The 14855-nt window shown below is 31.2% G+C and overlaps 1 protein-coding gene across 1 annotated transcript; it reads right to left on the reverse strand.

Annotated features, from left to right (window-relative positions):
- Positions 1–4693: 4693 nt before the first annotated feature.
- On the reverse strand, positions 4694–5263 carry LOC145567206 (uncharacterized). The gene has a single exon (XM_081626454.1). It carries the CDS (start codon positions 5261–5263, stop codon positions 4694–4696), a length of 570 nt encoding a protein of 189 aa, XP_081482580.1.
- Between the last annotated feature and the right edge of the window lie 9592 nt (positions 5264–14855).

The raw sequence follows: 14855 nt of genomic DNA on the forward strand, positions 1-14855 counted from the left end.
CATTATATTCCTCGAATTTTAGGATTTTAACGATATGATTGTATAGTAACATTTGAAATCTATATATATATAACTTATATTGTTTGATAGACCGAAAATACGGAACTATTCAAACTCATATTCATTATTATTATGACAGGTTGATGATAGCTTGCTTGTAGATATTTCCGATCCATTATAAATAAATTTCCTATGCACGAAACTATGCATTATTAATAAGTCATGATTATGTACTATAAAAGTTAGAATTTACATAAGATATTCTTGTTCGTTGGCCTAAGTGCCACAAACATAGACGCTTATCTTTGTTCACAAATGACTTATGTAAGTTTATGATACTGCTTATAAAGTTGTAAGTAGTACAATTACGACATGAGATTTTAACTAATGGCATCGTACCAAAAACCCATAACAATACATAAATTGATCCATAATTTGTACATAGGATGTAGTAAAACTTATTGTATTTGAGAACATTTTTACAATATAGCTAGGATAATTATCATATAGTTATGGATATAATAAATTAGTTAAGCATCAATGTCCTTCAAATTATGAGCATATAACATTTGTTGGAACACTTGTGTATACGTAACTAACATGTTAGCTTAATTAGTTTGAGTGTTTGACCATATATGACTAGAATTCCATCTCAATTAAGTTGAAATAAAAAAACAAATGCATAGATTATTTTATTAGTATATCAATTGTGGACTCAACTAGCTCCAACGTGTCAAAATAATGAGTTTTCCCTTTCATCAAAAACATATAAAATTGTTTAAACTAGACAAATAAATATTGCCAAAATAAAAAGGGGGATCCACATTTCTTTTATCAAAAACAAAATCAAACATCTTTTCTGCTATAATATGATCCTGCTATATATCTTGCACATGCTCTCAGCGGCTCTTAACACACTCTAAAAAGCTTGAACATGACACTACATTACATTATTATTAACATTAATCTCTTTCATCCCTTTGCAACCACACCATTTTTTTATTTTTCTATCTTTTATAAATATATACTTTGTATAATATATAAATGAATCTGTAAGAAGATACCGTATGTTTTTATTATAATGAATGCACTTGTTTTTTTTGTCAAAAACTAAAATAATAACCTATGGTTTTAAGTTTTCTAATATGACAACAATTTCTTTGATTTTTGTGTTTCATTTGCGCTACATATTATGACATAAATTTGTGACATGATTATTATCCCTGTGTTATTCTCTGCTGAAACTGCATTTTTCAAGCAATGTTTTAAAAATAATAGTAAGGCTTGAAGTTAAGTTACGAGTACTAAAGTTGTATAACAAGTTAGCAACTTTTTATTAGATCCATTTATATAACTACCTCCGTTAAATATTATATGGAACTTTGGGGTATTATTTGTGAGATATAAAATATTCCAAAGTTGCACATAATATTTAATGGAGGTAGTATAACAATTTTTTCAATGATCTTGTAATCATTTAATTGTAAAGTATAACAATTTAATGGAGGTAGTATAACAATTGAGTCGATGTATAAGAAGTTTTGAGTCAGTAGAATAGCTCTCTTTTACCTAAAAAACAAGTTCTAAGTGATTATTTTTCCTATGAGGATGAGATCTTAATCATGAATTCTCTTTCAAGTATTACAATTTCATTAGATTCCTTAATAATCTCAAAATGATGCAAATCAAACTAAAGTGTTCAATTTGTGCAAGAAATTTAGTGACAATTATTGTATTTGACTTATGAGGCAAGTTTAGAAGATGACTCAAGAACAAGACAACTACTTTTTGTAACAACTTTTTTTTTGGTACAAGACAGTGTGCTCTTTTATTGTCAAAACCCAAGGATAAATTGTCAGACCAAAGGGTTAAAATATGCCAACCAGATGAGTTCTGCTTTACTGTATTTTTCTAATTGTTTGGCATCAAAATATAATTTTAAAAATAAAAATTGTTTTTTGCGTTTCAACTTTCAAACAAGGAAACGTGCAAAAGATCAGAAGTTAGAAAGGAGAGGTTGCTTTCACAAGTTCGTGCACCAAAAATGTCATCACAAATCATCAATTTCTGCCTCACGAGTTTCTATTTTCAAGAAGAATGTTCCCTATTTTGTTGGAACATTAATCACCATTAGCACTAATCTTTGTTTATTATCCTTAATTCTCCTCCCCTTGTTTTTGTGACAATACATGTACTTTCACTCTTCACATAGTTTTCTAGCTTTATAACCTACCCCCTCATCAAGTCATTATTAGAGAAAAGTGAAGGTTGTTCATGCATTCTACGAAAGTACACAGTAATCGAGTATGGAGTGTTATCACTAAAATACGTATCATATTGCTTTTTAATTTTATAAAACTTCATTTTGTTTCTTAAGATTTTTGTGTCTCAGTGCATTATACAGAATTCTACCACCTCAGCTTCAAGAAGGTAATTATCAATAAAACGACTTCGAGTGTTTCGATACTTATAGAAGTAACCTTCAAACGAGTGTCAAATTTATAATTGTATGTGAAGTCAAACGAGTGTAAAATTTATAATTGTATGTGAAGTCAAAGGGGCGTAATATATGTAGATCATGTGAAAGTGCTAGGCTAGAAGTTATGGTAAAGTGCATACAAGAAAACAATTGTATGTGTTGCTTTGAATAACCCCAACTTGCTATTATTCGAAAATAATCTCAACTTTTATTTGTGTTTTATTTCTTCAATCCTAACGTATTATCAACCTGTTATAAAAGCTAACATAAGATCCATTATCCCAGTCATTCATCAATTGGGCCACACCAAAACACCAATATAATGCAATTTTTTGAAATTCATGTGACAAAAGTAGTACAAATTTCACAATAAAATAAAAATCTTCTTCTTTATAATTACCGACTGAATTATTCCCAAAAGAATTTTATGCTAATGATATCCAACTAAATTATTTTCCTAAGTTTCCATAATATTATCAGTTTCCTGTAGTTGACGTAACACGTTAAAAAGATAGGTGTACAATTGACCCAAGAAGTGCAAGAAACACAAAAATAATGATGCAAGAACAAGAAAAGTTTAGCTAAACGGTCGAACTTAAAAGCCCTTTTTGTGTCCCAAAAAAATATGAAAATTAGACAATCATACACGCACGGTTAAAACTAAAAGCATCTCAAAAGTACCAAGAAAGGCTATATGTATTGTTTAGAAGTCACAATTATTGCTATAGTTTCTTTGTTATAACACTGTTTAACTTTAATATTGTATTATTGGAAGGTAAGTAGGGTCACTTCTTCCAACAATAACCTGTTCTTCATTGAATCTTGATTTAAAAGATATGAACCTTGATTTAAAAGACATGCCAACCTTCATAATTAACCCATTGATGTATGAATTATGCATTCAATCATTGTAAAGCAAGGTGCCTCAATTTTTGGATCAAAACACCATTGATTATATTTAGCTAGATCACAAAATGGTCATATACTTAATTGTCAACTTCATTAGGTTAATTTAGTAATTAAAATTTATAAATGTCTTCACTATAATTGGATTGAGTCACCTTGCACATGGATTAATTATATACAATTGGACATGTTAAGGTTATTTTATTTAAATTAAGGAGTAATGACAAAATAATGCTATAGTAGGCTAGTAGCCATACACGGTGCAGAGAATAATGCAAATGTACGTGGTGCAAATGTTTTCTTATTCCACTAGAAAAAATAATAACAGAGATTTTGGTAGGGGTTGCAAATATATTACAATAATATATATCTTTTTAATTATAGTACTTGTATATTTAATAAAATTCAATAATATACTCCGTAAGTTAAAAACTAAATATACTACATGTATTATTGTCTACATGGTAGTACGCCATTTAAATTTGCATGATAGCACCTGAAAAACTAAAACGACTCAAAATTTTTACTTAGACATAAATCAGGTCAAATGATTAGCACTACCCGTCTTTATTTACCGTGATTAATCTCATATATTGAGCAAGACACAATTCAATAATTCTATATTGCTATGAAGAATATGGGGCAAGAAGACATTCCGCCTAAAATACGAGGATTCTTGTAACATATGCATTCTCATCTTCATGGTCAAGTCACTATAATGAACTACGAGTACTCAATACGAGTAATACATTTTACTACTCGTCTAATTTTTTATTTGAAAACTAATTAAACAAGTGACATTGACAAAAAGATTGATTCTCAAAAATAAACATAATTAGTGGCATTAATTATGCTCCAATTAAATTTGCTATTAGTGTTCCGATCCACTCACAAATGAATTGGGAGCTTTACCAACCCATCACTATACTTGCTCTAGTCTAAAGTATAGATTCGTTACCAATAATGACATAATGACGTACCAATAACACAACCGTTATACATTCATAGATTAAAAATTATGCAATAATTTTCAAACTTTAATTACTTTAATTCAACTAATAGAAATTAAAAACAGTAACCAAATCAATAACTATGATCACAAATTGTAAACTTGACTACTCGTATTATTAATTCATCCCATATAAAGTATTTCCAATATTAACACTCTTCGATTTCCATTAGACATTAGCTTACTACCAAGTACGGAGTATCATTTAATCATTTATCTATTGCTATTAACAATTACCAAAATTAATAAACTCGTTACGAGTATAATTTAAAAATAAAATAAAATTAACAATTAAAAGTTCAACCTCGATGCAAAGGAGAACGTTCGTGAACAACTTTAGGAGTCTTAGAATAAGATTGCCGGAAAACCTTCATCGGACTCGGAAAATACCACCCTTTTCCTTTCGAAACTCCGACGACATCATTATTTCCGGCAACAGCAACCGACTTCGATCTCCTCATCTCCGCTTCCACTTTCTCTCTCCTCGGTTTCTTCTGCCACCAAATCACCGACCAAAACGACGACGATTTCCCGGCGAGTTTTTCCGGCGGAGGTTTCTCATCAACGGTGGAATATCTCGCTGATCGGAAGAACGGGAAGGCGGAAGATCTTGACCGTCGGAACGCCGGTTCGCCGTCGATGAGATTAGAAATCCGACCGCCGTCGGTAAAATGGAGGGAGAAAGATGAAGAAGCGGAGGAAGACGACGAGGTGGTGGCGTAGCAGGAGCAAGGGCGCACGTTAGCACAGTCAGGGCAAAGAGCGGAAAGGCGTTCTTTAAGGCAAGAAGGGCAGACGCCAGTACGACGACGTTTTGATGGGTGTAATGAGCATTTCCAAACTTCATCTTCTTCAGCGTAAAACGCCATTTTTGATTTTTTTATATTTTGGGGGTTAATTAATTTTAGAGCGTTTTAGTGGGGGAAGGTTGAGAGAGGGTTATATATAAGGAAGAGGGGTTAAGTGGGTTAACTATGGTTAAAGTTGGTGGGTTAAGAAGGGGAAGGTGAAAGGGCGGCGTTTTTGGGGAGCGGGAACATTGGATTTTTTTTTTATTATTTTTTTTAATTTTTATTTAATTTAATTTGTTGTTATATTTGTAAATTTGGGTGGTGTTTGGGTTGGTGTGGTAATGGGCTAACATGTTGGTTGGGACTTGCGAGGAAATGTAGGGAATGGGGTGTGGTTTGGACGTTGGATGTGTTATGTCACTTCACTTGTGTGTAGGTTCATACTTTACTACTTATGTTTTATGTACATGATAACATGATTATGAGAAAATGTGGTGAGTTGAATGGAAAACTCTAACCTCGACTAGAGGGACACTATGATTAGAGGAACGATTGGATTTACAACTTATATATACTTCATCCATGTTTTAATAAGTGTTACAGTATGACCAAACACGCATGCTAAGACACAACTTTGACATTTAATTTATCTAATTAGATGATAGTAAAATTATAGGAAAATTGATATTGTGAAAGTATGCATTATGACGAATCTAACGATGTATTATGCAATAACATTTATTTTTTATATACTTGCAAGTCAAAACCATTATGTGAATAGTGAAAAGTCAAACTGTAACACTTATTGAAACATGTAAGGAGTATACGTCCAAAACTCCAAATATATTATTTTAATCAATTATAAATTTGTAATCAGTGTTGTTTTTGGACTATTAGGATTTGATGCGTAACGAACCATAAACTTGTCTAAAATTTAAACACTATCTTCGTCTTTTCTTTTGAAAAATAATACATTAATACTCCTTTTAATGGAAGAGATTATTTGAAACTCATCACATTAGCACTTTTAAAAGGAAAATATTATATTGGGTCAACGGATTAATTAATAAAATAGAGTAATTTATCTTTTTTTTTTTCTTTTCATCTTACTAAAATGGTCTAGGTATAAACTCCCACACTCTATATCTTTGTGAGTCTAGTATCATTGAAACAAAGCTACTTTTATATCAATTTTACACATCGATCCCCGGATCTCCTGAAATCGAGAAGGAAGCTCTAACCACTTGAGCTATCCCTCACTCTCATATATCAATTTTACACTAAAAGTGCTTTTAAACTATTACTTGCACATCACAAAGATAACTTAATCGATTTTTTGAAAGGTCTAGGGAGGCTTGCACCCAAGCCCCATGATAGATTAATCGTGGCTTTAAATTGGAGTACCTTTCATGTGATAAGTTGCAAGTTTGAAAAATGGCTCAAGAGGTCAATTATAAGAATTGTAATCCGTTTGATTGTAACAAATAACAAATTACAATTGCTTCTACTATTGTCAAAAAATGTCTGTCTACCTATATCATTTCAAAAATGAAGATCATCAAGGCTTTCAAGAGTCAATGTTTGTGCCACATGTTGCTACCAGGTTAACACAAAGTCACAAAGCCACATCATGCACATCCAATCAAACGGTATTATGATATATGTACCATATATGTACGTTAATTAACAATAAGTACTTCGTATTAAATATGTGATTCCTACTTGACTCAAAAAAAATTTTAATTTATATAAAATGTTACTTCCTTGATAAAACAAAGAATTTGGTAGCATTTAGGTTATTAGGTTATAGTGATGAATTAACCTTGAGATGATGTTAAGAATATTGTCAAACTGACTTAAAGATACATGATGACGAAATCATGATTAAACAGCGACGTGGTCTTAAACATCTAATTAACCACAATACAAATAAATAAGTCATAGAATCAATGGGAAAAGGAATAACAAGAATCCATCAAAATTAAAGTTATCTAACAACTAGCAATCCAACAAGTATACTAAATAACGAGAGCTGATACACATACAATTATTGTATGTGGTCTCTACATACAACACCATTAGAAATTTGACACATCATTAAAAAGGGGAGAAAACTAGGATTCAAATATAAATTGAATTTAAATGGAACTTGGACCCATAATTTTAGCCAATAAAAACATGACAAATTAAGCACATACAACAATTGTATGTGTAGCCTTTACCGTGTTGACGTACCACTAACACAAACAATAAATAATCTACTAATCTGAATTTATTTCTGTATATATAATTTAAAGATTAAATGTTGAGGATATCAGGGGAGAGTGGGTGGGTAGGAGATAAAAATTCAAAAATTAGGTGCAGGAGTTTGAAAGAACAAACAAGTAAGGGGGGGTTGTACAATTGAATGTGAATGGGTCAAACTTGTGTCAACAACTGTCCATTTCACTTGGACCATGTATGATATCATCTCTTTCTGTGGTCATCGTCTTACAGATTTTCTTCATTCAAGTTTTGTGCAACCAATCTGGCCTATGTGGGGGGACTACTTCGACTTCCGGTCCTCCTACCTCGGCCCTTCGAACCTAACGGTCTCATTTACCAGAGATAATGAGTCCAGGTGGGGATTATGCGATGTTTATTTTAAACATTGGTGCACACATTGACGTGTGTTATAAACATATAGATATTATATGCTACCTCCGTTAACTATTATTTGCAACAAAGGGCTATTATTAGTGAGATATAAAATATTCCTTTGTTGCAAATAATAGTTAACGAAGCTAGTACTACGTACCGTAACCTTTTTTTTTGGTGTGCTACCTTCATCTCATTTTACATGTTCCATTGTATTACGTATTAGTTAAAGATTGATACAGAGTAATTTTAATTAATTGGACAAGTAGAATGAAATTTAGGGAGTATTTTTGTAGTCTACAAGATTGGAAAATCAAACCTATATATTCTTCGAATTTACCATACCAATATATTGTGGATCTTCATTTAAAAATAAAAAAAAAAAAAAAAAAGATGTTTTAACAACAATGATAAATTATGCTTAACATCAAAAAAAAAAAAAAAAAAAAAAAATTATGCTTAAGATTGTGATGTGATATTGAGAAAATTCAAAGCCATTAGTAGAATATGAATTGAATAATGTTTTGAGATTCTATACTTGATTTTCTATCAGAGTGATTAATGTTATGTAAGCGTTGTCAAAATAAAATAAAATCCAATTATTAACGTAAGATTTATTTTTTACAACGTTTTTCTCAAATAAGGTCCCTAAAATCTTTTCCTCAAAAAAAGGTCCCTAAAATCTTGGACCTAATATAGTTGTGGTCATCCCAAACCTTTAACCATTTTTATAAACCTGTTTTGTTTAGACCAATTTTCACGAGTTCTGTTGTGAGCTTGTTTTTTAGTACAGAATTACAGATTGATCTTGTTATTGCAATGGACAGAGTTTAATGGGCTACTAAGCCCAAGTAGAATCTAGTTCCTTTTTTTTTTTTTTTTTTTTTTTTTTTGAGGACCCTTTTGTTTTTTATTAAGCACATTTTTATTTTAATGTTGATTTTCAACCATTCAACTACTTGTTTTGGGCTGATCCAACGGGAGCCGAAAGCCCGGGTAAATTTAGTGAGCTTGGTCGATATATTAGACCAAAATCTAGTCCGACCCGATGTAAGATAGAACATATTTCCTTTGTTTCATTAATATTGCAATAATAGACTTTTTGCACTATTTATCACTCTTGTTTGACCATATAATATAATACTAATATAGTCATGTGAGATCTTGTTTGATTCATCTCATAAAATACTTTCACAATATCAACTTTTAATAACTTTTAGTATCGTATCAATTTAAAGAATATTTACCATATACAACCAACGTCATTACATGCTCATATACCGTATAAGCACGTAGAGGACAAAAAACCTTGATTGTACCATGTTCAATGTATAGCTCCATGTAAATACAAAGTATCAAATTATCTCAACATTGATCACCCCCAATCATTCCATTTAGGATTTAACCTTGGTAGATAATGTTATCTCAAACTTTTGAACCTCTAATTTATAATCATGAACATTATGTCATTGAAGTATATAGAATAATGTAATTAACACCTTTATTTGGAATTTTGGATTAAAAAAAAATTCCCCCCCCCCCCCCCCCCAAAAAAAAAAAAAATAGACAACCCCAAGTTATCACAAAATCACATGGTGTCAGGCTGTCAGCCCCTTTAGGTAGAAGAGAACCAACATTGTTTAGTTTTGGGTCGCATTTCAGGAGACACTCTCCTTCGAGTTCAAAATTCTAGGCCCATTATCATGATCCAATTACGTTGCGCAATATTTCATTACCTAGTGATCCTATTTTGGTAATTGTTTTTTATTGAGTTTTGTGTTTAATACTCTGTAATAATAATGCTATGGCACACATCAAGCAGAAATTTTTGAAGTGTTAACTTTTCATCAAGACACTTGTGCGACCAATCGACCATTAATATCTCAACCCTTTCGAATCCTGATCATACCTCAACCCTTACGGATTAGTCCAATATATACTGGTCATATACTTGGGAGTAGAGGGGAGGGTAAGAGAATCCCTACCAAAGCATGCACCTTCACTTAAGTAGGACTTAAACCCATGTATTATATAACGAACAATACTCCGTATTTATTTATCATTAGTAAGTCAAACTTAGTATACGAATAAAGTATTACGAAGTACAAATTGAAGTGGTGCATTTGAAAAAAAAAAAAAAAAAAAAAACCACTGGTTAATTAAGTCCTCTTGATTTGTATATATAGTGTTCAAAAGTACCAACACTACGCCCATCTAATTTGGTTTGAACAGTTACGTGTTTATTAAAGTGTCTGGTTTGGAACAGTTTATTTGTTAAAGAGTTTAGAGCTAGCTAGCTAGCAAGTAGCAAAACAAATAATCGGAATTGAAAAAAAATGAAATAAAACACAAGAGCTACATATATATATGCAACAATAATAATACAGACAATAATTGATGAACTCTTCGTTGTTAAGAGTCTACAAAAACAGTAAGTGAAATGTAAAGTAGACCCCTTTTAGCACGAATGAGTCGAAGGAATCAAAATTTGTTTCCCACTAATTTTATAAAGTCTACATATATTGGTCAATTCTGACTCTTGACTGCCATACCTTTGTGAATTTTATCAGATCATTATATATATATGCACACGAAATATTATGGATCGGAATTTAGATGCGGCTTCAAGGTTGAGGCTGTCAAAAAAAAAAACAAACATTTGGACTTAAAGTAATCCGATTTAAATTTTGATTTACATGAAAATAATGATCGAGTATGAGTGTATGACTATTCAAATTAGATCCAACTTATTGATTTGAATTGATACCTCTATTCCAAGTATTGAACTTTTTTTTAGCAAAAGTAAATATATACTTAATATATACTTGTATAAAGCATGCTGCTCATCATCGGAAAATTAAAAAATAAAAATAAATCAAACTATTGGTTTTTTTTCAGTCTTTTTTTTTTTTTTTTTTCCAACATCATATGCATCACAAGTTTAATGCTAGTAGATCTTTGCCTCTTTGGTTCTTTTCCCATTCGATACTTTTATCGGTGATATGATCCATGCCATTAACCATACAACATAATTCAATTTGTTTAATGAAGGAAAAAGATGGGACATATATAATACTCAAATTTTCTTTTCATGTTAATTTTGATATGACACCATGTCATCATATATATTATCGAGTAAAATAGAGCGAGATAAATAATATCACCAACTCATGATTGTACAATCATTTGATAATTTAAGCTAAAATTTACTGTTCAAATCAACAAGTGATTGAATCAGCTGATAAAGGAGTAGGTCTATATTTTATCCATGGCCTAGTTTTAAGATTTGAAAATGGTGTAATGCAATAACAATTGTTCGTCAGGAAGAGTTGTTTCTCTTCTTGAAGGGTGTGAACTACATATTGAATTGGATTAACGGGAATGAAGTAGTCTCTAGAGTTTGAATTATATGCTTCAATGCTTGCATAGTATATAAGACTAGAATTTGACTCCTAAAATATCTAACATAAGAAAGTGATAGTAAAAAGGTTAATAAGGTTTTAAACTCTCAAATTCTCAATTATACCAAGTCTTTTTCTAGGAAGTTTGCAACCAAGACAAGTTGGTTGGCATGAACCTTTCCAATTTTACGTCGGCCACACGTCCAACTTCCTATTGGACACAAGTGTTTCACTTAACTAGCACACTCTTTATGATGCTTTTGACTTGATTGTACTTATAAAGAAGTTTTAAGTTGCAACGAAATACACTTTACTTAGATGTGTGATAGATTGGCTAAGTAAAGTGTATGGATTCCGGAATGAACCTAGATGTGTGATAGACTAGCTAAGTAAAGTGTATGGATTCCGGAATGAACCTAGATTTGTGATAGACTAGCTAAGTAAAGTGTATATCATTTGATCGATGATCTTTTTCTATGTATAAAGAGTCTTGCATAAAAAAAATTCTGGACTACTTTAATTTCATGTTGTATGGAAGATATGTGTTAGAGTTAGTAATGCAATTGGAAATTAAAGGTTTATCTCAGACTTACTTGGACTGGTTTGTCCAACCGCTGGTTCGTCCAGCCGATCAGACGAGAGTAACTTTTGGTTTTCACTCATTATTATATAACTATCCACTACATGGTCTGGTATTTCGCTTCTAATGCAATAGATTCTATTCTGCGGTACAACTGTATAATTGAGATCTTCAATCAAGTATTTTTTTTCATTTATCTTCTTTATTTTATTATTGAAATCAACCACAAGTATTTAATTTTTCCATCAATATGTACTAAACACATATGGAGTATTGGAGTATATATGTGAACTAATTAAGCACCTTTGATTTGTATAACCATGCATGATGCATGCATGCTGATTGCTGAAAGTGAAGACGATAGAGTTCACGCATCAAAAATGTTTGTTACATCAAAAGTTTGGCAACAAACATTTTTGATTGGCTCATTGGATGCATCTTAAATCTAAGGTAGTGACTCACGCTAGGTGTTGCCTTAATCAGTAAACTAACCTATCCAAGGTACAGTATATATGTCTATAGAATATAATTTTATGCTGATTGAAAGATATTAAAACCAAATTTAAGATATATATCTAGTTTTAGACTGACAATGCATCATATAATAAAATGCCAAGCTAATAGTCCTTTTCAGGGATGACTTGGTTATGGCTTATGGATAAGTATAACCACCATTAAAATCACTAAATAAAGCCATTACAATTCAAGTTAGAAATTACATGTACAATATGGTGTTTTCCACGTAGTATCTATTGGCCACTTCTTTATTTATAAAAGAATTACTAGCAAACTTTTTGTGACCCAAAAGGCCAAAACATATATAGATTAAAAAAAAAAAAGGGAACATTCTAGTGAAAATTATCAAAAGCATGCACATGTACTAGTAATTAAATCTTAATGTAGCCTATATAAGAATGAATGTCCCTCGCTTAGTACGTAAATTGAATAAAAGCAATATTCATTTACGTATACTTAGGACCTGTTTATATTTACTGAACTGAGTTGAACTGGACTGATTGGAGCTGAACTGAACTAACCTGAAATTAAGTAAACATGCCCTTAGTGTTTATTTGAAAAAATCACAAGTTTTACAAACGTAGCAAAACCTTCAATGTATGAAAAATCAATGTATGAAAAATCAAATGAAAATTGTTCATTCTTGACATATATAACCAATGTATGAAAAATCATGTTATAAAGCAACGCAACCTTTAATTTATCGCTAATCCAAAAAACACGTCAACAAGTGAACCAAACGCCCTCGCTCCCTTAAGGTATCTTTAGTTTTGTGGTCCGAAGCAAAACACCGAAGCTAGGCAAAGTGGTACCCGTACAAAATACTTGGTACTCAAGTATGAATGTGTGAATTGTAATAATATGGAGCCCACACAGTACACCAAAACAAAAATTACTCGTACATTTGGTAAGTGAAGTGGCGGGCCCCCATTGGGCTGTAATTTAGTCAACCCGTCAATTCTAGACATTTTCTTTCTCATTCAGTCGAAATTGGCGTGCCGTGACCGTGTGCTTCAAGTTTTTCAATTAATTCATTTTTATTTTTATTAGAAATTGACTTATGCTTCTTCGGAGAAAATTACAATTTCAAACAAAATTTTTTTAAAAAAAAAAAAATTGGGAAAAAATTAAATAAAAAAGGACAAAGTAGAAAATTTTGGGTAAAATTGCCATAGCTTGACTTTGACCTTTGAGGCTTTGCTACTTAATTAGTGGTGACCAATGCTCTCTTATTAGTACCACCATTATATTGTTGTTCAACTTCAACTACCACCCATCATTGGAGAGTTGTATTTTATATTTAAATATAGAAATATGGGTTAGTTTCTGACAAAATAGGCTAATTATGGTGTTATTCTAGTTTTTATTCATCACTTTTTAGTGGGTCTAGTCTCTAAAGTATTAGATGATGAAGCTTGACCAAAATAAGGATATTTTTTTTATATGTAATTGGAAAATGTTTACGAATTAATTACTGATATAATGATATATACTCTTTACATTGCATTACAAAGAGAATATTATTGCACCAAAAAAAACAAAGAGAATATTATTATTGCCTTTTTAGAAATACTTAACACAAATTTACTTTAATTAAAATGTGTCAAGAACTAACATTTTAACATATAGTATCAAGAGACGAGAGTAATTCATTTTAAATGAATTTTTTTTTTTTTTTTGAATGCTTGATGGTTATTTAAAAAAGTGTAGACATAACAAAATCAATAATTTAGCATTATATTCTACCGGCATTGTCATTATACTTTTTTTTTTTTACCGGTAAACTACGGGGAGGGGGCCCCATCCTATCATAGGAATGGGGCTGTGAGGAGTCGAACCCCCATCACATGGGGGGGAGATGGAGGGACCAACCATCCCTCCATCCCCTCACTCCTCACCGGCATTGTCATTATACAAGGAAAAGAAAAACTAAGGGTTCGTTTGGCATTGCTGCGGTTTTCTGTTTTTTGGTTTTTTGTTTTTTTAAAAGTATGTGATATATGTCCCAAAATGAATCAAAAATTATTTAAACTTATTAAAAACATGATTATTTTGAAAATTGACAACAGAAAAGTGGAAACACATTTTTCTTGTTTCCTGTTTTTGGTTTTTGGTTTTCAAAAAAACAGAAAACTGAAAACCAAAAATATGTCAAACAAGCCCTAAATTAAATCATATTAACACCATTAACATGACAAAAATTAGTGCTAAATGTGCTTTTAAAAGCACTTAAAAATGCATCATATATATACGTGTGTATGGGAAGATGGACCCTATATTATGTAGTGTGCTAGTGTCACATTATGTATTGTTCAGCTTTGCAATCTTGAGTTCTTAACTTCTTACTAATTTATTATGAACTCAACAAAATAAAACCTTATTATAAAGTCTTAACACATAAAGAAAAACAAAAGTTTTTTTTTTTTTTTTTTTCAATCATAATTAGCTTGAAGAGGTATTATTGTAGGGTGCAAAACAATATTACAACCTATGTACACCTTTACAGATACAATTTCCATTGACAGCTTACAAAGGG

The sequence above is a fragment of the Chenopodium album genome, chromosome 2, assembly GCF_948465745.1.
Source record: "Chenopodium album chromosome 2, dcCheAlbu1.1, whole genome shotgun sequence".
Lineage (NCBI taxonomy): Eukaryota > Viridiplantae > Streptophyta > Magnoliopsida > Caryophyllales > Amaranthaceae > Chenopodium > Chenopodium album.